Source organism: Ambystoma mexicanum, chromosome 4q, assembly GCF_040938575.1.
Source record: "Ambystoma mexicanum isolate Mex_15411 chromosome 4q, UKY_AmexF1_1, whole genome shotgun sequence".
Classification (NCBI taxonomy): Eukaryota; Metazoa; Chordata; class Amphibia; order Caudata; family Ambystomatidae; genus Ambystoma; species Ambystoma mexicanum.
In genome coordinates, this window is record NC_090928.1 from 1,140,012,197 (window position 1) to 1,140,038,892 (window position 26,696).

The 26,696-nt window shown below is 45.9% G+C and overlaps 1 protein-coding gene across 3 annotated transcripts in view; it reads right to left on the bottom strand.

Moving 5' to 3' along the window:
• BABAM2 (BRISC and BRCA1 A complex member 2) overlaps window positions 1-26,696 on the bottom strand; it is a 1,270,030-nt gene that overhangs the window by 91,820 nt on the left and 1,151,514 nt on the right. For 2 of the 3 annotated variants that reach the window (XM_069608726.1, XM_069608724.1), the window contains one exon: window positions 6,167-6,320. The exons of the other annotated variant lie outside the window; for it this stretch is intronic. In XM_069608726.1, the coding sequence (XP_069464827.1) occupies window positions 6,167-6,320 (154 nt within the window). The remainder of the gene's footprint in view (window positions 1-6,166; window positions 6,321-26,696) is intronic. 3 annotated transcript variants of the gene reach the window in all.

Genomic DNA, 26,696 nt, shown 5'->3' on the forward strand with positions numbered 1-26,696 from the left:
AACTATAGTGAGACAGCTACAATGGAATGTTCTCATCTTTTCCCAGTTTGCGCCCTCGTGCCGTTCGGGTTAGGCTTGCCTTGATTGGATTCCAAAAATCATCTGGCTGAATTCCATCTCTTCATTACCTGCCTATTCTTGCATCAGGTATGTTATGTATAGTGGGGTTTGCATAATACTATAACAAGCTTTATGTGGAACTGTATCATTGTTTTTCTTCTAGCTGCCGAGTGCCTGGCGTAGGCGTATCCTGTCTCTACCTTTGTCCCAATTTCTGGCCAGGGATCGTCTTTACTCGTCCTGGCTGATCTTTGGCGGGTGGAGAGGAGGCATAAATTAATCTGGGACCTCAGTTCATGACAATCAATCACTGTTCACCTGAGTCTCCAATACTCTGCAATAATATCAATGCAGAAATGTTTTCACTTCTTGACTCTCCGTACACACTTACTGACGTTGGCTGCAATTGCCATCACTGTATCCCCGTACCTCCATTTTCGGAAAGGATTCTTATTTCCCAACTTTTTAACGGTTTTCACCTAATTTCATACACTTTATTCATGTTCTCCTGAACCGATCCCTAAAATAAAACCTAGCCATCTTCCTACTGATACGTTTTGGGGTTACTTGGTGTTACTGTTTTGCGATATTGCACGGTATTGTCTCTATGAGTTGATGTTATCAAATCCTGCTTCTTTCATTTAATTCGGCTTTGATCTACCTTTATGGCCCAAATGGTTCAAGGCATACATGGTTCCACACAACTGCTTCCCGCCCATATGTCTAGGTCTTTGCACTGTGACAAATCTTCAGATGTCGTCCCTTCTCCCCTATGGCGTGACCTTTCCCATGGGGCCAGGCCCGTGCATCCACAGTACAATAATCCCCCTGGAAAGGGGATAACATGGGAGAGGTAGCCTCTTATGGCATTCGTGACTATCCCCAGAGAATGCGGTCTACTGCCTGGGGGTCACCCTCTGCGTGTCTGCTAAACCCAGATCCTTCTTACACATTGCCAAATAGTACCCGTATGTTTTATTGTAAAGTAAGTCCAACTAACACAACAGACAAGAGTAAGGGTCAGGAAAATCAAACTTGCCTTCCATACATCATGAACATAGGTACTGGGAAGAAGAAGATGACTAGGAGTAGAAAGATCAATTCAATGAACTATGGTGAGCGGTCTAGTCTTCCGCCTTATCTCATTGGACCAATGAGATACAAAATAGAGGAGGTAACCCAAGTAGAAAACAAACCATCCTCAAGAGAAGTACTGTTGGAGAAGCCGATCCAGCTACCATGAAGAAGAAAGGGAAGTAGCCGCACAAATAGAGAGAAGAGAGCCTGGCTGTAGGCCAAGACGTGGAAACTATGACTCTCACTGCCCGAATAGACTGTTTGGTGTCTTACGATGCTCAAAGCAACAGCAAGCTGAGAGGAAACTCTGGGAAAACCACAGAGGATCGCACAGCCACGGCTGACGCCTGGAAGAACCCGAACGCTACTGGAGCCTGGTGAGGAAGTTCAGCTGCCCGAAGATGCGAACCGAATTAAAAGGTACGCCGACAGATTGAAAGGGGCATGAGGTCCGGGGAAGCCAGGAGAGGCGGAGAGAGAACAGATTGAGAGGGTAGGGGAGCCTGAAAGCCAGAGAATAAGACGGGCTGGCACTCTGAGTAAGAGGGATAATACGAGGGCCTAGGACCCTACCAACAAGAGAACCCATAAAGAGAGAAAGCCTAGCTTGGCAGGAGAGTGAAAAGAAACTATCAAGGAACTGTACTGCAAGTCTGGGACACACACCCATATTTGAAACAGAGAATAAAAGGGTCCAGGACCCTGAAAGGGAGAGAAAGAAATATAGGAGAAATACAGGCTTGGCAGGAGAGTGAACCAAGGTGTCAAGGAACCAAGCTGTCAAGGAACTGTACTGCGAGTTTGGGATGTGCACCCATATTTGAAACAGCGGATAAGAGGGTCGAGGACCGGGAAAGAAAGAGAAGGAAATATTGAATAAATCCATTCTTGGCAGGAGAGTAAACCAAGCTGGTTGCAAACAAGACAGCGAGTTTGGGACCCCCGCACCCATATTACAGTCCAAGAATAACATGAGATTTATTTATACAACAGGGTCTGGGACCCAACAGGAAGAGACTCTTAGAAAGTGCCATATTTGCCAGGATAGTATTTGGCAGGAGAGTAAACCAGACATACCCTGGGAATAAATGAGGAACCAGGTTTAAACAGGAAGCTGACTATTTATGAAAGAGTGGAAAAGGCAGGAAAAAGGAAGCAAGTTCTCTGGCGGAATAAATATTGTTTCTCAGCAGTCAACTTCTTAGCCTGTGAAGTGGAACAAGCAAGAATCCAGGGAAAAGGACTAATCCCCTGGACACTGGAACAGTGTGCCTTTGGAAGAGAACATTTCCTTTTCTTAATATGGCCATTGACATTTGGAACTTTCTTTTGATGAAGGAGTTTCATCACCACCTTTTGAGAAGAGAACATCCTTGCTTTTTAGATTTATGTTATTAGTGTTAGGGTCGATTTGGGGTTTTTGCCCACGGCTGTGACTAACATTTGACATGCTGACAGTTTCACTAGTTGTCTTTGAGGCAGGGAAACCCCTCTTAGCTTTTAGGGACAACCCTCAATTTACTTTAATAAAAGTGTATAACAATCATGTTGCATCCGTGTCAGAGCCTTCCCCTCTGCACGTTTACGGCACTCATGCTGGAAACATCATTGCTTACATTCTCTGTTAGGCTATAGGTCCCAGCAGGACGCAAGTCAAGGAAAACGCGAGTCGACAGCGTCCAGCCACTTTTTCAGTGGGTCAAAGCCGTGCTGCCCATGGCGTTTGAGGAATGCTTCTTTCAAGTGGTTTAGTGTTGTCAGAATGCTGCAAAAGGCGCAGAATCTGGGATTCGAACCAAGATGGTCAGGAACAGGAGCAAGACAGTTACCCACAGGGATACATCAAGGTCTGCTCACAATACCCGTGAAATATCGCATTAGGATTTTATTTTGCAGGGAATATTTAAATACAACATTCTAGGTCTAAAAGGTGCGCACCTTTCATACTTTGACAGCAAAATTACAGGAAGCGCTGCTCTCCCGGGTAATTTTTCGGGTGTTCATGATTTCTCTCCTAAGAGGAAAATGCTCATTTCTTCTGTGCACTTTCGTGTGGGAGAGACCAACTGAACGAAAGTCGGACCTGTTCACTTCCTGCCAGGTCACTTGCCACTACATATGTTAATGAGTCCACCACTTTCTTTTTTTTAGGACACATGCCCTGGGCCCCAGTCAGTAGGATGCTGCTTTGCAGATCATGGCACTCGGACAGGTCGTTTGCTCTGTCAGGGGATTGCTTTCCTGTCTCTCGGCGAAGGCTTAGGCCCTTTGCACTTCACGCCTACCTCACAGGATCCAGTCTAGAGAGTTGGGCTTTGGTAGTTTGAGGGGAGAGCTCTCCACCCTCTCTCTACACAATATTTTACCCGGAGCAACCGCCATTCCCTCAATGTGTGCCGAAATAGGTATGGCACCTGGAGAGTGGGGCTCCCCTTTCTTCATCTATCTCCTTCATTCATCCTTCCACTGCCTGCGCTTGGCACTGCCACCAGCGACAGCCAGTGTGCCAGCCTCAAATACAACTCCTTGGGTTATTTCAGGGGAAATTCAATTAATCCATGCTTCAAGGGAACGCGTGAGCATTTCTCGAGTTCATCACCCAACTATGTGCTGACAAATTGCTGCACTTCACAAGGATTACTAGAAATGACCAGTCTGAGGAAAATGCCCTTCATCACAGGCTGCCTATTCTCCCCTTCTTTCCGATCAGCATACTGTTCTAATCCACTTGTGCGGGCAACTCCCACATGGCCACCACCACATGCCCATCAAGCCCACTGTACCCGTATGGTTGCTTGCACTTTTCTAGCCTACTTCCACTGTTCCTTTTCTCTACCTATGGCCCTTTTCCCTCCGCCACTCAGACTAAGGTCTATGGATTTTTATAGCTTTGTTATTCTTGACATAAACGTTCACTCCATGAAATTAGTGCTCAAGGAAAAGCATTTTAAGAAATAGTTTTATTTTATTTTTTCATGTGTTACACGCCCAGACCCTGGGGTATCACGGCGTGGTAGTTACACATGATAGAGCAGAACTGTTCCTCCTAAAAAGACCAGCCTCATGTTTTGGTTCACTCAGCCTGGGAGGCTCTCAGTTAAAGAGCCCAGGTTGTTCCAGCACTGTCATCGGGTTACAGGGGTGTAACAGGTAGAAGGGGTAGTGGCACAAGGATATACTGGAATACTCCCACGATCAAAAGTGTGTTCTGTTCATTGAAGTGAGGCCACTATTGTGTGATGGTGGCCACCGTCCACGTTAGACCTCCCGAGCCGAAGGTCTCCGACCAGGTCTTCCAGCACACAATGGGGCCCGATGGTAAAGGCTCTAATGTTATAGCTCATGCAGAGGGGGAAAGGGGAAGCATCATCTGGTGCTTGGTACGGGCTCTAATGTTAGAGCTCATGCAGAGGGGAAAAGGGGAAGCATCATCCGGTGCTTGGTAAGGGCTCTGATGTTAGAGCTCATGCAGAGGGGAAAAGGGGAAGCATCATCTGGTGCTTGGTAAGGGCTCTGATGTTAGAGCTCATGCAGAGGGGAAAAGGGGAAGCATCATCCGGTGCTTGGTAAGGGCTCTAATGTTTGAGCTCATGCAGAGGGGGAAAGGGGAAGCATCATCCGGTGCTTGGTAAGGGCTCTAATGTTAGAGCTCATGCAGAGGTGAAAAGGGGAAGCATCATCCGGTGCTTGGTAAGGGGCTCTAATGTTTGAGCTCATGCAGAGGGGGAAAGGGGAAGCATCATCCGGTGCTTGGTAAGGGCTCTAATGTTAGAGCTCATGCAGAGGGGAAAAGGGGAAGCATCATCCGGTGCTTGGTAAGGGCTCTAATGTTAGAGCTCATGCAGAGGGGAAAAAGTGAAGCATCATCTGGTGCTTCCTGTGGCTGGGATGTTCAATGTCCCCTGGCCCAATGTGTACACGTGACACAGGGATGCTTAAAATGCAGCCTTCATCAGAGGAAAATGCAGCCTTCATTAGAGGAAAATGCAGCCTTCATCAGAGGTTAGAGCCGACTGACTAGAGAGCTTTAACAGGGATAGTAACAAAGGAGAAGAGAGGAGTGCAGGCTCTCTGAGTAGTTAGAGCCTGGAGTCTACACTTTCAGATCATCAAAAGAGAAGAAAACATGGTCCAAGTTATTAATGGCCCCACTAAGAACGGTTCCATGTAATAATGCCACCGTGAAAAAAGTCTTCAGGTTTTGGTGACTTTTTCCTGGCTGCCAATATTCTTTCCCCAAATATTCTAGGAGGGGTATAATCATATATTATTAACCTCCAATCCTAGAATATTTGGGGAACGTGTTTGATAGCCTGGAGGGTGCATCATTAATGCATTTTTTAAAGTATTTGTTCATGGCGACATTACCTGATACCCTAAGAACTGCAGATAGACTCAAACCAAGAGAAAGAGAGCTACCCTCTTATATGGTCCAAAACATATTTGGTAGTGTACATTTCTAGGGCTTTGGGTGTAAAGGGACTGAATGGACATTTGAAAACTGTTCTTCTGGTTCAGATGGCTTAACTTCTAACCCGTACCCTCTGTCTACATACAATACTAAAACATGGCGCCTTTTGATCTTTGTGAAAAGCAAAGACCACTCTCTTGGCTATGCAACCGTCTATACAAGTACTAGTGTGTTAGTGGGTTGTACATGCATGATTGAAGTGGTCAGTAAGAGGGTGAGCTCTTTTCATTGCACACACAGCTAAAAACCAGAGACATCTTGGTTACTGAGGAAGCAAGGAGATAGCGATGTTCTCAGGATCACACAATGTTTGGTTAAGTCGGGTAGCCAGGATTAGAATCAAGTTGTACTGGTCCACAGTTTGCAATTTGGGCACTATCCCAACTCTCCCTTAAGTCTTGAGTTGAAACTTGACTGACATCCATGTATCCTGTACATTTCATGCAGTGTTCTCTTAGATCTCCAGTTAGTTCTCGCTGGGGACCCGGCAAGTGTTCGAGCACAGCAGTGAGTCAAGACGCAGCATTCGCCGCAAGGCGCTACCCATACTCCTCTTACTTTGCTCTCTTGGCCATTTCGTTGCCGTCCCAGCGTGGGCTGTAGGGATAGTTCTTCTGGGTCTGGGAGTACAGCTGTCCACTGGCAGTGAAGTGATACACGGACTGAAAGGTGAGCGTGGGCTGGTCCCTTGGAAAATATAGTGGTAGGTCAACTGCAAAGACAGAAAGACGGCAGGATTTAGGAAATGGCGGCACCACCCTTCTGCAGTGCACTGTATGCATTACACTTAAGCAAAATATGCCAACATCATCAAGACTAAAAAATAATAGAGAAAAGCAAGTACTCGTGCTTTACAAAAAATTTCTTGCACTGTACATGATATGTTTTACCAAAACATCAACATCAGAACTTTCCTTTCATTAAAGACAATCAGGTTTTTGCCTTCCACGGGCACACAAATAAGTGCATGCTGGCCTGCTTGGGTTAGACAAAGGTTTTAACATCGATAGAATAACGATCCTGGAATTGGTGGAGAGTGGACCAATGTGGATTGTAGATCACACACTGCTGGCAGGTGAGTGGAAGTGTCCGTTTGCTTGAAGGGCTCTACCTTGGGTAGAAAGAATAGTGAGGAGTCAATTTCAGGGATTTGAGGAGCTACCGCGGAATCAGATCACAGGGTAACCCATGAAGATTCAGATCAGCTAGAATATCGCTCACCAAGGGAGACTCACAAAGGTAACCGATGAAGAGACTCTATGGCACTAATCCAAGATGTCCGCCGCTAGTCACAGCGATTGTAGCGGAGATCAATTGGCGCTCTGCCACATTCTACATAGCTAAAAGACTGTAGCCTAATGCATTAAAGCTTCTGTCCCCACCCCTGACTGCAGGTTGAGGACTCACGGGTACCAGGTATGTCAATGCTATCACACCTTGAATCAGTATTGGGCTGTCCTTTTCTCATGGCGCACCCACTGAACTTTAACCTTTTCGTCTCTCCTCCATCATCCCACTACTACTTTCTTCTGCAGTGGTCTCAGTTTAACTGCATCACCCAGTTATCATTCTGGTAAAATTACATCCAAACGATGCCAATAGCCTTGAAAAAGCCCAAACAGCTGTGCGAAACATGTCAAAAAGCCAGCCTAGGACTACCAGGTAGACCTATTTTACTCATGCTCACACTAAGTGCATTTTCTTCATAGTTTGTTGTGCACATATCAAGGGTAAAATGCTTCTGAATTGTTATCTAGATACGGAAAAACACATCACCCTGTGTAGTTGTGTGACTTGCGCAGGTATCCCTCATGAGTGATATTTCATTCTATTTAGTTTACGTAGAGGAATGACGACACGAAAAACACAACCTGCTGGTGATATTGAAATGTATTCGAATTAGATCTGAACGTGATTTTAATAGAATGTTCTCTTCCTTCCTTTTCTTTGCCTTTATGAGATGTATTTCCTTTACGCCTCATGCCTCGTGTTGCGTTCTCTTGATCTTGAATATTCTTGGTAAACATGTCGACAGATGAATATCGACATATTGAATAACACTAATGAGTGTGATAAATGCTACCAAAGAAAAGCACAAGTGGGCTGTGGTACATTAAGACTACATGTCTATACCCGTCAGAAAACCGAGACGGGTTCACTAGAGGGAAGGTGTATATTTAAAGAGAGGTTTAGTCAAATTACATAAATGTGAAGCAAAACTTCCACAACAGGATGGTTCATCCTTGGAGTGAAGCATCAGAGTTTTAGCTCGTCATTCCCACACTTGGTCTCCTCCCCGTTGCAGGCGATACATTTACAGTCACTCATAGGCCAGGGATTCTCGAGCTTCCTCTGCACTACTTTGTCGAACTCTGGTCCTCTACTTTTTGTCCTTGGTCCTGAGAAGATCCCAGCTGCTAGGACTCTGGGTCCACATCTGCTTTCATGCTAAGCCTACATGTAAGTGGGAGTTGATGCCAAATAGAAAATGGGAAAACCCAGAGCTTCCACCCAAAGGTTAGTAATCTGATATTCTATAGAGGTTTGACCCTGCCACCCCCATGTCAGGGATCGGGCTTTACTCCAGAAGGCCCCATTCTCTCTTTCCTCCTGGAATGGCAGCAGCCAGCTTGTGCCCAAGAGAAAGTCTCCTGCAGCTACTCTCCTCTCCCCTCCGACCTGTCACTCCTCCAGGATTATCCTTGATGCTCAGCCACACGCTCGCACCTACACCCCTCAAAGACTCGCTCTGGTCAGATGTTGGGTTTTCCTCCTCTTGACTCTCTACCATGTCTCTCTAATACACTCTTCACGTATCTGCACCCAGTGTTCTCTCCTAGACAGCACTGATGTTCTCTCTCACCCGCCTGAATATCTCCTCCACACCTACCTTCCTTTCTTCCTTCCTTCCTTTCTTCTTTTCTCCATTTTATCACTCATCTCTCTCCCTCTCTCTCTCTCTCTTCTCCTTTGCCCCTGCTCCTATATATCGCCTTCAAAATCCTTCTGATGCTCCCATCGCGGTCTTTTCTTTTTCCTCCTCCCGCCTCCATGTTGATGTTCTCTCTGCCTCCATTGTCTGTCCTTCCAACCACTGGTCCAATACCTTTCTCATGTAGTAATGTCTCAGATTGGAGGGTGGGTTTTGCTGTAATTAATTCGCCCGAGTGTAACACGCCTCTGTGGAATGAGCCCATTCTAGGCGTGGCCATCATCATGGATGTCATGAGTGCGTTCAGAAAGTCACTGAGTGAATCGGCCTCATGCTCCCTCGCAGACTGACAGCGGCCATGCCAGCCCTGCTTCTGATGCCTTCACTAGGGGCGCCAGTATCAGCAAGACTTTGAGAGGTCTTCCTCCACTTAGGCTACATAAAGGGGGGCTATAAACTACAGGGCCATCAGCATCGATACTGAGAGCATGAGAACTCCTTAAAGGGCCAGGGGAATAGAAGGTGCACCCGGGGCAAGGTGGGACTGCCCGGAGGATATCCCCCCTTTGCCCAGCATCACATGACACCACGCAGCCACCATAGGCATCTCATCCACTAACCCAAAGCAGGAAACGTCGTCAGATACTTGATGATTTTGAACCGTTTTGTAAAATCATCATTTGAGTAACTATTAACTGAAGTAAACTAAAGATAGGGGAGGTCGATTACACAAAGAACACCTGTAGATGCTATTTTTCTACTTTTTAAAAAAAAAGGTAAATTATTCTTTGACGCTAAATAAAGCATGGGGTGTGGAATATCTAGTGTATATATATATATATTTTTTTAAGGAGCAGTAATTCGGTAGGAGTAGGTCACTAGTATTGTGGAAGCACTTTTAAATTAATAGCTGCTTATTTAGAATAAGGTAAAATAAAAACAATATAAAACAATCATGTTAAGTAGTCTTTTTTTTAATCATAAGACGTTTGATAGGAAGTAAACTATTGCTAAAAAATATGTTTGCTTACAACGATCGAAAGTAAATAGTCTAAAACCTTCCTGGAAAAGGATTTCATAAGCACTCAATTACCAACCTGGGAAGCTTTGAGAGCGTCCAGACTCCTTGCCATTATTCCCGGTGGACCAATGAAAGCAGCACCGACAGGCTCCAAAGCCACATTTGGGGGTGGAAAAATTGATCGCCAAGGGCAATGCAATTAGCTAAACTCATAAGGCAATCTTGGCAGTAGCTAACCATTTGAGGGCTACAAAAAGCAAAGACCTGAGACTTACATCTGGCTTTACCAGCCTCCATCCGAAGACCAGGCTCAAACTTGGACAACTCCCGGGTGATACAGACGTGTCCGTCCGTCCATATCACCCACCGCGCCATCTCCCTGACACCGCCTTGCACTGAGAGCACAGGAGGAAGCAGCAGAGTGGGGGAATGTGTGACAGCACTAGACCATCCTCTAAAAGCAAGAGAATCCTGGGTATCACCTGGCAGGGCACGGATGCATACACCCTACATGACCCCTACACACACAGCCGATGGTGAGGTCACCTGTTCACTTTGACTACTGTTACCTTTGCAGCATATCTGAAAGCCCTATGAGGGACATACAGCATCACTAAGTGGCAATCAAGGTCAACGTAGGGTGTTATCACTGCAGTCATTTTATAACCATAACAACTAAATAATAGGAGGCTAACAGCTGTTTCGCTTTAGGGTCTTTTGCTAATCATACCCGCTAACAGACCAACGTATGAAATCATTTCCGATTTCACGACTGAGCTATTGCACTCGAGACGTGATTCAATGGGCCCCACTTTCTGAACAAGATAATTTTATGTTCAATTAAAAGGTGACCTCATAAGACTTTCATGTGGGCGGCAACCACAATGCTCACTTCACAGCTGCATGGCTCAAGTGATGGCCTGGGAAAGAGACCTCGCTTACTCTGAAAGATGCAGAGACTAAAAATACTAGCAGTAAGGGGCCAATGAGAAAATAGTAGCACATGGAAATCGTTATTGACCTATCAGCCAATCAAAATGTTTAGAGCGCAGGCAATTACTACTGCTATTGACTGCATTCTGAACATTCTGTTTTCAGAAGCACACAGTGAAACAACAATGCAATTTCTAGGCAAGTTTTTGTTTCAGCAAGAAACTTCCTTTCTGGGAAGAGGTTTTTTTTGCTGAAATTTGCTAATTAACACAAGAAAGTGAAAGAAAAGCATTGGAACATTCTGTCACTTTCTAATAGAGAAACCATTTACTTTCATGTTAAACCTGTTCCAGTACAACCAAGTTACTTAATTTGAAGACAACCATGCTAGTTAAATACTAGAAAATAAAGCTACATTTAATTTACTAACTCAGATTGTCTATGTACTTTACCTGACTCTTAAAGCACCATTTCTACTTCAGAACGAAAAATCCAAAAACGTGTTGCTACTTCCACGAGGTGCCAATAGCCTGACCGACCTCGGGAGGGGTCATTATGCTGTGATAACAACCCCTCCGCCAGTCTATAAGGCTATGTTAATGCACGCAGTAGTCTACTACCTCTGTGAAGAGAGGGGCATTACAGGTCGAAGGAAATGTGAGCAGTGCTGGGTTCTGGAGTAAACGCTTTTGGAAAAATTGATCTTTTATTTATTTTTGCATTTATTTACAGCATACATAGCGCCTAGGTATCTAGGCGCTAGTTGTGGAAGGGTAGGTTGTGTTCAACGTGATTTCTGAAGTCCGTGGCCAGACTGCAAATTACTCTGAATGTTTACCCAGCCAGAGAATAAAGGCTGGGGGTCTGCCAAAGACACCAGCCCCATTGGGTTGAAGGCTAATTGGCTGGAGGCTATTTGCTTTGCCCGGGTCCCTATCTAAGGGCCAAGCTCAAAGCCAAGTGAGGCCCACCGGATCTGAAAGCTTTCCTGGACCCTTGCTGTACAACCTTTCACCTACACCAGCTCTTGGTATTTGTTTTACATTACTCTGTTATATTAATATTTAGGAGCCGACTGCAGTATTGACTTTGTTTGGTGTTGTTGATATGGCTACATTTACAGTCCAGGCTTCATCTTAACAGCCTTTAATTATGTAACAAATGCACTCCAAATTTTCAGGATAACCACAAAAAGTGTTGCTAATCAAAATGGGAGTTTGTTACATGGTGACGGGTTATCTTGAAAACTGGGTGTGGTTGGTGCTCTGGGGTACTAGGAGTTGGTTCCTCCTCCAGACACCCGCATGTGGTGTATCAGAGTTAGCAGTCTCATGCTGTTGGCTTCCTTCCCAGCTCGTTTCTTTTACTTTCATTTCCTCCTGCCCTGATAGCTGAAGACGAGAACATCATGCTGGCCCACAAGGTCTCAGGCACCCATCCTAGATACTGATCATGAAAGAGAAACCAAACACACACCTGTGGGAACAGCTGCCAAACAGTGGGAATAATCCCAGGCACACAATCAAAAATATGAGCAAGAAACATGAGCCCACATAGGCCTGAGCTAGGGCTGGGCTCTGATGCTGCGGATAGCATCGGGTCGCCATTACACAAACAGAAAGCACTAGAAACGCAAACAAGGCAGCATGGATCAGGGGGAGAGAGAGCAAGGCTTCCCAAACTCAGCCTTCCATCCAGCAAACAGCGAGGGGAAGGCGTCCATAGTAGGCGATGACGGACTGAGGGCCAAGGAGGAGCTATAGTGGCACTAAAGGCAGAATAAGCAGACACTCCAGTTTAGTTCATGGAGGGCACTTCCAAGAACAGCCATAAAGAAGAACACACTTTGCACCAATCAACGCAGTCTTTCAGATACCAAGGCAACTGCATGGAGAGAATGAGGAAACCACGAGCCTGCATGGCAGAAGCAAGACGAGCCTTCACAAAAGAATAACCCAAGTCAACGGGCAGAGCCAAAGTGCAAAGTCTAAGCAACATCCCACAACATCACGCTCCCGTAAAAATGGTGCACGTCCAGTCACACTGTCCCCTGCACCCCTCTCAAAAATATACATATCGACACCCTAGCACTTCCATTAACAAGTGGCACTGAGCTCAGCCTCATATTTCACTGTGGGTATTCGGGGCCGTAGGCCCAGGGGATTGAAAGAAGGATTGGACAAGTAGAGGCTGAAAGTGGCTACTTTGGCAGCACTCAGTACTTCGGAGCCGTTATACAGCGTTCCGTAAATGTACTCACATTTAAGATGTAAACTATAACCTTACCAATTATATGTGGCCAATTATGCTTGAAATGCCTTCTAGATCTGTCCTAATGCTCATTTATAAACATTCCCAAATATATAAATGTAGAGTCACATAGAAATGTTTGCAAAGCACCAGGTTGCTTGGGGAGCCAAATGTAGCTCCACGTAGCAGTTGTTGTCAAGCCAACCAGGGCTCCCAGCAATGTGGAGCCCTTCTCAAGCATACATTAGATGGTAGTAGGCCTTAAAAAACGGACTACATTCCTTATCACTCCAGTGCTTTTCAGATGTGTATGTATGCATGTTAAATCAGAAGGACTGTGCGCCCCGAGCCCCAGTCACCTTGTGGTAACTGGCATTGACACGTGCAGCCTCAAGACATCCCGTCAGGCAAGGCAAAGCAGGGCTAGAACATGAAGGAAGCATCAAAAGGCACACAGTATGTGAAAACAGGATGCCAAAAGAAACAAACCATGATGCCTTCAGGAAGAGAAGCAGTACTGACTAAGGAGGAATACTGCCACAAGAAGGAAACCACAATGAGCTAATGAGATGCGCATACGTTACAAACATTCGCGTCTGGGAGAAGGGCAGTGCCAAAAGTGTGGAAGAGTAAGGCAGGCCAGGTGCCAGGGGCAGGACCGCTGACAGCAGTGCCACGCAGAAGCCTGGATGTGGCCCCACCTGCACCAGAAGGCTGGAGAGTTTGTAAGAGGCCGGTCAGAGGCCAAAGGGCACCCACCACAACTGGGTGCAGTGCCATTTCGGTACCCTTTACCTTGCACTGCATTCAGGTTCCTTTTTTTAAATTGATTTAGCATAAAGAGAACACGGCTAAACACAATTAAATTACAATCATACGTTTCTCGTCAACATTAGTAGTGCGGGATAATGTGTTTTCAAATTGTTGACAAGGCAACAATTGAATTAAAGTATAAAAAATGTACTCTGTAAATTAATATCATAAAAAGGAAAACCACTAACATGAGTACTCTTTAAACAGAAGCACATTGAGTACAGATTCTAGAGTTGCATTTAAAACAGCACAAGTTATGCATCACTATGAAAAATCAATATACAACATTAAATGTCAACATTTCATGTAATAGTACCTGTCTTTTGACCTACTTACCAAAATCCAGCCAAGCTAGTAGAATTGCTCATACTTGTAGAGTATAAGAAAACATATTTTACCTTCTACTTGCGCCAACAGATGATCTTATGTTCTGTGTGTCAAACCAAAGTAAATTAGTCAAGGTTCCATTTGTTATTTCAAATTGATTTTCAGTTTATTACATAAGAAATGCAAGCGAAAAAGAAAAGTATAGAATAGTGCTTATTGTTACAATTCAATATGCTCAGTTCGCTGATGAGTTCTCTTGACCGATTTATTATTGAATTGTGTGAAATTCCTTATGTTACTGTCATATAGGTTCCTATTGTTTTGTTCACAATGGTGCTCCTTTTTGGCTTGGAGATTTGTCCTATTGTTTTTTTCACATAGGTACTCCTTATTTCCTGCTTGATTTGCAGATTTTGATAGTTAGAAGGATTTTCCTATTGTTTCTACACAACGGTGTACCTTTTGCTTGCTTGGTGTCCAATATGTAATAGTATATCCTTTTTTCCAATAGGTTATGGTATCCCTCGACACGTGTTTCCCCAATTATATTATGATTGGTTCTTCAGGATGGTAGAGTTCTGTTTCTCAAAAGGTTGATCAACTTGGATGCGTTTCTCTAATTTAAAGCAACTTGAGCTATGCACACTCTAGTCTTGCAGGTGCTGCATCAGATTCACTTGAGAGCGTTGCTCTAATTTAAAGCATCTTGAGCGGTGCAGCGCCCTAATGTGGCAGGCACTGCATCTGGGTGGCTTGTCTTTAAGGGTTAAACATCATGCAGAAAGTATGCAGTTCCTTGTATGTCTAGTAGCAAGATGCTTAGCGGGATCTCGGTATGAAAGCCGCAATTGTGTTTTTCAATCGAAAAACACAATTTGAGAAACAGAACTCTACCCTCCTGAAGAACCAATCAATATAATTGGGGAAACACGTGTCGAAGGATAACATAACCTATTGGAAAAAAGGATATACTATTACACATTGAACACCAAGCAAGCAAAAGGTACACCGTTGTGAAGAAACAATAGGAAAAACCTTCCAACTATCAAAATCTGCAAATCAAGCAGGAAATAAGGAGTACCTATGTGAAAAAAACAATAGGACAAATATCCAAGCCAAAAAGGAGCACCATTGTGAACAAAACAATAGGAACCTATGTGACAGTAACATAAGGAATTTCACACAATTCAATAATAGATCTGTCAAGAGAACTCATCAGCGAACTGAGCATACTGAATTGTAACAATAAGCACTATTCTATACTTTTCTTTTTCGCTTTCATTTCTAATGTAATAAACTGAAAATCAATTTGAAATAACAAATGGAACCTTGACTAATTTACTTTGGTTTGACACACAGAACATAAGATTATCTGTTGGCGCAAGTAGAAGGTAAAATATTTTTTCTTATACTTCGCTATTTTCGGCATTGGGCAACCTCAATGCAAATTTTACCATGCAGCCCCAGACAACAACCTAAATACAAAGAATCAAGCTTACACTAGGAGCTCGCGTTTAAGATTGCAAACAGTTTTCAACTGTACTTTGTCTTTACCTTTATACTTGTAATTAGACACTACTACACATTACACTGTTCAACGTTCTTGGTCACACAAGGCACGTTTATGCAATTATCGTTAGTAATGCACTAATATTATCCAACGCTACTGTTGTGAAGAAATGTACAGTGGCAATTGGAATGCTCATAGGTGGAGTGGACAAGATCGCTAACCACCTGATATCAGGTTTCAGATCATCAATTTTTTTGAAGAACCCCACAGAAGAAGCAATATTTTTTATCCGACATGATGATCTTTCGTTCCGCCAATAAATCTCGAGCCGGTCATAAATTTAGTCGCAGAATAGATGATCTAATGAATGGAGAAGGCGACTTGCATAAATAAGATTCCATGACTCTAAACTTTTTTTCCCCCGAATGGGTTGCTTGTAAAATGTTTATAATTCAAGCACAGTCTCCTTGTCTCAATCCAGTCTGTTAGATACATTTTTTCCGTTTGGCTCTGTTGGGATATATTACAAGCACTTTGATAGAGACATCTGAGAGAGCCAGTATACGATAAATACCTCGTGTCCATGTTTGTACAAATGCATGCTCAGAGGAAAACACATAGTTGGACAGCACCATGAGGAAAAGATTCAGGTCGCTGGAGAGGAGACATTTTCTAAATAATGTGCACAAGCGCCAATGATAATGCATGCCCTACCTCATATCGCAGCCATGATACTGGGATGCATTGTGGGAGATGTAAATCTTCCCTCCAGAATCTTCCTTCAAGTTTATTAAAAGAAGATGTCAGCAAAATTACCCTAGTTTCCATCCCATATAAAAGGCCTGGAATAACTTTTTGGTTCCAATATGTCAATGCTGGCATTAATGAAAACTTGCCGTATCTTCTCAAAATTATCTTAGTCTGCGATATGGCTGTGGTTACCTTTCGATCCAGGGTCAGCATATGGCTGTCATTGTGCAGCATTCCATCAAACATCATTCCACAGTATATGTATCGTGGGATCACCTCTAGCGGTACATTGTTCATGGTCAAATTCGTTTTATCTCTACTTGACTGGTTTGGAATGTATCCTACAATTTTAGTTTTTTGAAGATTGTTAGCTCGTTTTTATCAATATATTGTGTTAGGGCTGTTAGTAGTTTCTGGAGGCCAGTCGGCATTTTAGAAAGGAGGACGAGATCGTCAGCATACAATAAGGCTTATATTGGAATCCCATTCAATTTAGGGGCGTCAGAGCCAATGTTTTCGAAAGAAAGAAAGAAATTGAAGAGGGCTGAAGCGAGGATGCACCCCTGCTTCAGCCCTCTAGAGGTACCAATGGAGGTTGAGAGGAGTCCCTCCATTGTCAATCTAATCTGAATTGATGCGTTTGAATGCAACGCATAAATTATGTCACTCGGGGTGGAGGGACAACCAGCCTTCAGCAATTTGGACATGAGTATGACTCGTGAAACAGAGTCAAACGCAGAATGGAAGTCCACGAATGAGAAGTAAATAGGCTGCCTAAAGGAATAGGCCTGGGCTTTTATAGGGTTGAGACAAAACAAGTTAATTGCTGTCCCCATGCCTACCACAAAGCCCGTTTGATTGGGATCGCATTGCTGATGAGACCATGCATTTAAGTCTCGAAGGACTAATCGAGCAAAGATCTTCCCAGGTGCATCAAGCAACGCAATAGGCCTGTAGTAGTTTGGGGAAGAACGGTTGCCCTTTTTAAAGATTGGGACAACTAATGATTTGCACCAAGAGGTCGGTATGGAGCATGTCATTGCAATGTCTCGAAATATGTTATTCAATATAGTGGGCCAGTGCCTTGGGTGTGCCTTAACCGAACAAGTTACTTTCTTACCTGGTGACGTTCTTTCGATAGGACTTTTCGACGACGTATTCCATATCTATGACAGGTAATCACCACAGCTGTGCTGCTTTGGAAAGTTTTCGGCGTCTGCGTCCTGCGTCGATACGCTGCCCTTGAGGGCCTCCGCCGAGCCAACGTCACCGGATATTATAAGTAGGACGCACGACGCCCGTAGCCTCAGTTGTAGTTTTTTCCCCAGAACGTGTGGCACCAATCTTCTGCCAGTATGACCACAGAAAGCCTTGCGGAAACGTAAGCTGCAATCGCATAAGAAATTCTGTAGCGGGGTAAGCAGGGAGGGAGCAATATGGAATACGTCGTCAGAACATCCCATCGAAAGAACATTACCAGGTAAGAAAGTAACTTGTTCTTCGAGGGTATTGGTTCCTCCGACGTATTCCATATCTATGACAGACTCCCAAAGCAGTACCAACGTATGTAGGAGGGAAAAGAATTTAGAAATTTAGAATGCCCAATTAAATTGTAGAATAAAGGACCGCCTTGCCAAAGGCCAGATCCTGCCCATGGATAGAATCTAGGGAGTAGGGTCTTAAAAAAGTATGGACCAAAGCCCATGTGGCTGCCTCACAAATGTTACGAATGGGAACACCCCTATGCAGAGCAGTAGAGGCAGCCACACCTCTAGTAGAATGGGCCCGTAAGACTACAGGAGGGTCCTTTCCCGCCAAGCGGTAACATTCAGAAATTTCCAAAATAATCGATCTAGACAAAGTCTGCTTAGTAACAGCTTGTCCCAAACGCCTTCCAGCGTATCCTATAAAGAGCTGATTGTCCACTCTGACCCGGGACATGCGTGAGATGTAGAAACTTAAAGCTCTCCTAGGATCCAACCTATGGAGCCGCTCCTCTTCCTTACCAGGATGCGGAGGAGGATAGAACGCCGAAGAATGACCTTCTGGCTTAAATGAAATTCCGACAACTTTCGGAAGAAAGGAAGGACGAACCGTAAGGACAACCCTGTCCTTATGAAACACCGTGAAGGGTGGCTTAACAGAAAGTGCCTGCAACTCACTCACTCTGCGAGCAGAAGTAACCGCAACTAAAAATACAATTTTAAGGGTTAACAGTCTTAAAGGACAAGAATGTAAAGGCTCAAATGGAGCACCCATGAGGAATTTTAGAACCAGGTTCAAATCCCAATCGGGCACCTGGAAAGGTGATGGTGGAAACACATTAGTGAGCCCTTTCAGAAACTGAGAAATTAAAGGAATTTTAAAATAAGAACACTCCTCTGATGAGCACTTAAATATGGACAGCGCCGCCAGGTAACCTTTAACTGTACCCACTTGCAGGTCCTTGTGGGCTAAGGAAGCAAAAAAGACAGAACCACAGGAATTTCACATGAAAAAGGATCCACATTCTGAACTCTGCACCAGTCGCAGAACTTTCTCTAACGTCAACGGTACAGGGACTTCGTTGCAGGCCGTCTGGCCGAAAGCAACACCTCCATCATGTCTTAAGGGAGGTCCCAATCCTTATACCTCATCCTTTCAGAAGCCAAGCGTGAAGGTTGAGGGATCTGACCTCTGGATGGAGAACCTGACCCCCTTCCACCCACCGTGAGAGCAGATCGTCTCGGTAGGGAAGGCGGCGTGGAGGGCAGATGGACAAGTCGCAAAGGTCCGAGTACCACGTTCTCCGGGCCCATGCCGGAGCAATGAGGATCATCCGGGAACCGAACCTCCATAACCTCCGCAGCACTTGCGGGATGACGGGGACTGGAGGAAACTCGTACAGCAGTGGGAAGGACCACTCCACCACGAACGCGTCCCCTAAGGCTCCTGTTGGAGGAAATTCCTGCGAGCAGAACCTTTCGCACTTCCGGTTGACACTGGTGGCGAAGAGATCCACTTGTGGGGTCCCCCAAAGGGCAAAGATCTCCAGGAGAATCTCCTGAGCCAGCTCCCACTCGTGAGAGATTGCGCTCTGCCTGCTCAGAGCATCCACCGTCTCGTTTTCGTCTCTGGCCAGGTGAACTGCCGAGATCGAAATTTCCTGCTGGATGGCCCAGAACCAGAGCTGCATCGCTTCCCTGCACAGAGGAAGTGAACCTGCCCCCCCTTTTTGTGGAGGTAGTGCATGCCACTATGTTGTCCATCAGAATCGGGGCTTCCCTCGCACAGTCAGCAGAAAAGCCTTCAGGGCAAGCCTGACGGCCCTCAGCTCCAACAGACTGATATGGAGTCTGGACTCCGACGGAGACCAACGACCGCTGACTGTCAACTCGTTAGCATGAGCTCCCCATCCCGTGAGGGATGCATCCCTCACGATCGTCACCTCCGGCCAGGGTAGCCAAAACAGAGCCCCCTTCATCAGATTGCCTTCGACGGCCCACAACAGAAGGTCCTGGGTGACCGAGGGCGGCACCTGAACGGGGTCCGACATCCTGCCGGAGGACTGTGACCACTGCATCTTGAGAGCCCATTGCAGAGATCTCATCCGCAGTCAAGCCTATGGCACCAGAAGAATGCAGGATGCCATGAGGCCGAGCAACCACAAGAACTCGAACGCCGGGAGACTCTGGACAAGTTGAAACTTGTGCACCATCTGCAGAATGTGATGAGCCCTCACCTGGGGAGGGAAGCACTGCCCCAGGGATGTGTCGAGCACTGCTCCGATGTACTGGAGCCGCTGTGTTGGCGTCAAGTGGGACTTCTTTAAGTTGAGGGAGAAGCCCAGCCTGTGAAGGGAGTGGCAAGTGACTAACAGATGATCCAGGACTTGCTTGGGAGAGCGCTCCCTGATCAACCAATCATCCAGGCAGGTGTAGACGTGAATCCCCCACTTTCCTGAGATATGCTGCCACCACCACCATGAGCTTGGTTGAAACCCTCGGGGCAGAGGTCAATCCGAACAGCAGGACCCGAAACTGAAAGTGCGAGTCTCCAACCGCAAACCTCAGGTACTTCTTGTGCTTGGGATGAATCGGCACGTGAAAGTAAGCATCCTTGAGGTCGAGAGACACCAACCAGTCCTGAAGTTGAAGGGCTTGGAGGACTTGAGAGAGAGTAACCATTTTGAACTTGTCCTCTGAGGAGCTTGTTCAAACCATGCAAGTCCATGTTGGGTCTCAATCCCCAGTCTTTCTTTGAAATAAAAAAAATAAGGGAATACCATCCCTTGTTCCTCTCCGATACAGGCACCAGTTCTATGGCGCCTTTCTCCAGCAGGGATTTGATTTCATGCGCAAGGAGCGGATCCGGACTCTTCAAAGAGAGATTCCCTGATGGATTGTCGTGAGGCCTCTGCCGGAAAGGAAGACAGTAGCCGTAGGCTATGATCTCCAGAACCCGCACATCTGAAGTAATGGCACGCCATTCTACAAGATGCTGCGTCAGCCTTCCCCCAACCGGCGAACCATGGGACATGGCCTCATGACTGACCTGAAGCGGCTGCGGCAGTGCCTGAGGGCAAAGAGGCAACTGCCCGAGCGGCCTTGGCACCTCGAGTACCTTGTTTTCCACCTCTGGTACTCCTACGTTGGCCTCTTTGACTTGTAGCTCCCCTCGATCTACCAAAGGTTGAGTAATATCGAAAGGAACCTCCCCTCCATTGCTGTCCCCTTGGATGAAAAGGCAGAGGTTGGCGAATTGCAGCGCTCAACGACTTAGCTGCAGCTTTGGAGGTCTGCAGCCTCTCAAGGCTCTCGTCATTCTTGCTGCCAAAAAGATGGTCACCATCAAAGGGCATGTTGAGAAGCCGGGCCTGCACATCAGGAGCAAACCCCGACTTCCGCAACCACGCAAATCTGCGCATCACGGTGCTCGCCGCCATGGACCGACTGACAGTCTGCCACGTCCAGACCCGACTGAACGGATTCACACATGGCATCCTTGCCCTCCTGTACAAGGGCAAGAAAGCATCCCGTTCCTCCCCCTGGGGAATATGTTCAGCCGCCAATGAAACACAATTCCACAGAGTGTGAGTGAAACGTGCTAAGGCACACACAGAGCTGGCTGCTTTCAAAGCCATACCCCCTGAAGAAAAGACTTTCTTCGCCCAACCGTCAAAACGTTTGTCGTCCCTATCAGGAGGGATGGTAGGGTACGACGCCTGTTTTGCTGGGGCCGTAGCCGCCTGCACCACCAAACTCTCTGGAGTAGAGTGCATGGACAAGTAGCTGGGGTTGCCACTGACTGGGCGGTACATTTTCAGCAACGACTTACCCACTGCCGGGAGACTCTCTGGAGCAGTCCAAGCCACCGTCACCCTTCATTGCAAAGCCATATGGAATGGCAGTACCGGGTCAGTTGGTGGACCTTGGTCCAAGATATCTGTCAGGTCGTCCTGCAGAAAGTCTACTGGTGGCGCAGACCACCCCAAGTACTCTGTCACCCTCGACATAAGCCGTCTGTACGAAGAGTTAACATGCGTACCAGGCTCAGGCCTGCCAAACTCAACCTCCGGGGAGGTATCAAGAGCACTGGCGTTGTGCAAGTCTTCAATCTGGGTATGACCAGACAATATCTCGTCAGGCACCTCATCCGGAACCAAACTTTCCTCAGACCCTTCCTCCACCTCAGAAATATAATACAGAGGCTGGAATAAATCCCTGGAGGAGGGCACAGAAAAAACCTCAGAGAGGTCTTACTGACTTTTTCAGGGCCTTCCTCGGGGTATCCACCGATGTACGGGGTACCTCCGATAAAGCATCCTCGAAAGGCGTAGAGGGCATTGACCGAATCGGCGTCAACGTCGAGCGTGGCGCAGATGGCTTTGACACAGGCCTCGAGGGCAGAGCCCCGAGCGTGTCCTTCGACGGCCTCGGCGCCGATTGCGTCGATGACTTCCTCAGAGGCGGAGCCTCGAGAGAGTCCCTCACAGGCTCCGACGGTCTCGAGGGCTTCGAGGACCGGGACCTGGAGTGGGCATGATCCACCTTGTCCGATTGGGACCCCGAAGGTGCCCGATGATCACGCCGACCAACCGAGCCCAAAGGCGTGCGAGCAGTGGCCCTGGTACGTTCCCTGCCAGCTTCTTTCGAAGGTGCAGACGGAACGGAGCCCTGCGACTGAAAAATCGCCATCATCTCCGTGCCATTGGCATCCCATTCCGCAGGAATAGAGTGATTGTTGGGACAAGCAACCTGCCGAGACCCCCCTGTACTTACGCCGACAAAGTGGAGAGTCGCCTCTCGAATTGTCAGTCGAACGCCCAGCGGATTTCGACTTTCGGGGCTTGGAATCCCTACTGACAGAAAGATTCTTCTTCTGTTCCCGCAAGGCCTTTGACGTAAGCGACTGGCAATTGTCACAGTCATCGTGGGGTGGTCCTCACCGAGGCACCAGAGGCAGGCGTCGTGCGGGTCTGTTAGCGACATCTTGGAACCACAGTCCCGACACCTCTTGAAACCCGGCCGCGGGGTGGAAGAAGACGAAGACATGACTTCACAAACAACAAGTTCGATAGAACCGATAGAAACTCAGAAGAACCAAGGCGTGCCGAGATCTCCGAAGTGAACACATTCGCGGAAAAAATGGAACCGAGGCTACGGGCGTGGTGCGTCCTACTTATAACATCCGGTGACGTCGGCTCGACGGAGGCCCTCGAGGACAGCGTATCGACGTCATCGACGCAGGAGCCGAACATTTTCCAAAGCAGCACAGTTGTGGTGATTACCGGTCAGAGATATGGAATACGTCGGAGGAACCAATCCCCTCGAAATGTAGTTATTCAGGCCATTAGGACTGGCTGCTCTTGATGCACTAAATGTTTTAATCAGATCTTCTATAATTTTTTCAGTGAAGGATAGAGTCCTTGAATGTAAAGATTGTTTTTTATGTATACATTTATCAAAGTCAAGATAGGCATATAGGGATGAGTAGTGTTCAAGCCACTGGTGTTCCACGACACCATTGATTTGACTACTACACCGCCTATTGTGATCAAAGTTGTTTAATAGATTCCAAGTTTGGGCAGTATTTTTATTTTGCAAGGCAACCAAAAACGCCTCACTGTCTTGTTGAAAAAAAGTAGCCTTCCGAGCTCGTCTCCAATTTTGATACCTGCATTTGGCGGACGTAAGGGCTCTATCCCCATCAATGATGGGAAGCCTCAGGATGTCTTTCTTTTCTTTTCTGAAGATGGTTCGGATTTGTTTTAACTCAGGGTCATAGCTATGTTTGTGTTTAAATGCTGTAGGCTCCGAGCCCATCATAGAGAACAAAGAGACTTAAGGATCCCGTTTATTGAGAGGTGCTACTGTTAGATTGTTGATGAAGGATTGCAGTATTTAAGGTGTTTAAATTAGATTCTGACCAACGCAAACAGGTTTTAGCATTGTTGATGGTTATTAACTGACCTGAGCATTGTGATTTTACCGTGGGCTTATTAAGGTCCCAAGACCAGTAGAGAGTGAGCATATGGTGGTCACTTTGTGATTTTCTGATGATTTAAAATCCATCAGCTACCGTGAGGAAGGGAACATCCAGGTAGATATAATCAATAATGCTAGATGATGCACCTCTACTCCATGTATACTGGGGGGGGACGTCACTCAGGAGGGAGCCATTTGCCATCCTGAAGTTTCTTTCAGTCATGAACACAATCCATCTACTAGAATTGAACTGTTTAGACTTGTAGTTTGAATTCATGCAATTGAGGTTGAGATCCCCTGCGATCATGGTGGAAGTGATATCAGAGGACATAGAAATGATGTCAAGGAGTTTAGCTAAGGCATTATAAAAGGAACCATCCAATATTCCGGCCGGATTACGGTACATGTTTAGGAGCGCTAAAGTCTGATCACAATGTGTAACTCTGACCAGTTGCAGAAAATTATTCAAAGCTGCCCATGCTTTAATTGTTAGGCCGGCGCTTTGTTTTACTGCCACAAGTAGGCCTGATGTGGCTCTACCTTTAACCAAGGTTTTAGCTGGTAGCAAAATGATATTGTGGTCTTTCCATGTGGGCGTTTCGATCAACCATGTTTCCTGTAGAGCCAGAATATCAAATTTGTTAATGTGGTTGTCTGTGGAAGATTGTAAATGGGAATGACCACGTGTATTCCAGATGGCCAGACATATATGTTTTAGTATTTTTTTTGCTGATTGGTATGCCTCTCTGTACTGCTGTCCAGATGAATGTAGAGTTTCTGGATTAAGGCAGCAAACATAATTAGAAGGTTGTGAGATCACCTTGTTGTTCACCGGCCAAGTGTCTTTCTTTTCAGGGTCTTGCGCTATTAAAAAACCTAATCTGAATAAATCCATCTTGGCCTTCCAGTAGAACCACACCCGAAGAGATCCAGCCTAACAACAGACAAGTTATCATCACACAGGAATTCCATTTGGTCAACATCACTTGATGAAATATCTTCAAGCGTGGGCACATCAGTGAAGATGTTCAAAATACTGGTTCTACTTAAGTCGTATTTTGTATATGGCGCATCACGACACTTCATGATCAGAGAATGAAGGGGCGGAATGGATTTCTTATTGCTGCTTGAGGATTTTTGAGTCACAACATTCTGAACTATTGAAGGTTCAAATTTAGCATGTGGATTAGCTCTGATTGTGCACTGCGATTGGGGGCCTTGGGCAAATAAAGGCCATGGTCTGGCATGTGATGGGCCAGGTGGATGTACTCGAGTAGAAGAGGACTGGTGTGTCTGGGCACCATTTATAGAGTTATGATGTGCAGTGCCATCTATAACGGTGGTGTTTGAGGGAGGGTTTGTTTTATCTTTTAGATGTGATTCGAGATGAGCATCAACCGCTTTTTTTATCTCTCTAGTCCTGACTTCAAGTTTGGTGTCGTAACCATCTTCTACCCTATTAGCTGTTAGTTTTGCTTGAGATGTGACCTTTGGGCGAGCTAATGTCGTTTTTTGGTGCGTTATCTTGGTATTCTGCTCTATGATCTCGATGAGATCATTCAAAGGTGGATGAGTTAGCGATCGTTCCTGGATCGTTTTTTCAGGGAGATGAACAGGAACCTCTGGTTTACGTACCTGAGATGGTGGTCGGGCCTCAGTGATTTCGGAGGATTTGTGAGCAAGATTAATAGCTCAGATGAATGGTTTAAGATTCTTAGCAGTGGCCGACTGTGACCGCTGCATATTCTTTGACTTCTTTTTTTGCAGCACTGCGTGCTGTACTTTCAACTTAGAGCCATTCTGGCGTCCCTTGTGGGGTCCTTGATCGGAAAAAATATCAAAGGGATTCGGTGGGGGTGGAGGGCAACTAAATTGATCGGGTCAATTGGGTGTATACTTATCCATGAGTCATTAGTTGCAGCCACTGTTGCGCTGCCTGGCGCTTCAGCAACAGGACACATCACATGTTCAAAGAGAGGAAGCTCTGACGGTATATTGACGGTACAGAAAGCCCGGAACTCTGTTCAATTGAAACGCCATCAGAGGGCAATTTAAGAGCTTGGCAACAGAAGTCTTTACTAGGACTGCTTAAAGTTTATTTGGCAATCCATGAAGAGATTTGCTGTATTTGGGCTGATTGTAAAGTAATGTTCATGTCAAGGGACTCAAAAAGCTTATACAGGCTGCTAATAGTCATATTGATGCTGCTATGGTTATTTCGACCATAGAGCTTTGATTAGAACTTTTTTGTTCCTGTGATGGCATTCGCTTACGTGGGGTGGGTTGCGCGTACGAAACAGTAACAGAACACACAGATGAGTCCATAGGGCATTGTGCATGGTAATCAGGTTAGTCATTGTGGTTAGATATTAAGGACGGGTCGCAAACACTAGCATGGATGGAGATGTCTGAAAACACTTGGCTCGTGTCGAGGTGTTCATCTAATATAGGTATTGGCAAGTTACTAGCAACGTGGGGCACTTTGGAGGGCGACTGAGCTGTATTGAGTGTGGTTTGATTTGAGGCAGAATGGAGGAGATTAACAGCTGCAGCAGCCTGTGCCGGGATAGTGCTACTAGCAGTCACATCTGCAAGGTTGGGTTCTTTGGACAACTCTGTCGCAGTCTAAAAATTGTTAATGTTACTCGTCTGTGTACCAGATTGAGTGGCAGGATGCAGTGAGTAAAAATTACGGATGTCTTTGTTGATTGTAACCTGATTTTGATAATGTGTGTAAGGATAATTGCCTTATGAGATGTCCGTCTGGCTCAGGTACTGTCAGCAGGCGCCATGTTCGCAGCAGAGTTCAGATGAATTGGCATGTTAGATTTCAGAGAAGAAAGTCTAGTTAACATGCAAACTCTAGCTGCTTACAAAGGGTTATCTAGTGTGGTGAATGACAGTAGACCCTTTTGCGCTACAAGGTCACGCTCGAGATAAGTACCATGAATCATGCTTCTCGCACCGCAGCGGCAAAGCAGTACTTAATCGGGTACTTGCTTCAGGTTCCTTTTTTAGGGAGTAGATCCCCACTGCAGGGAAAGCCCTAGGCAGCGACTTCGAATCGACTTATTTTGCAACAGGCC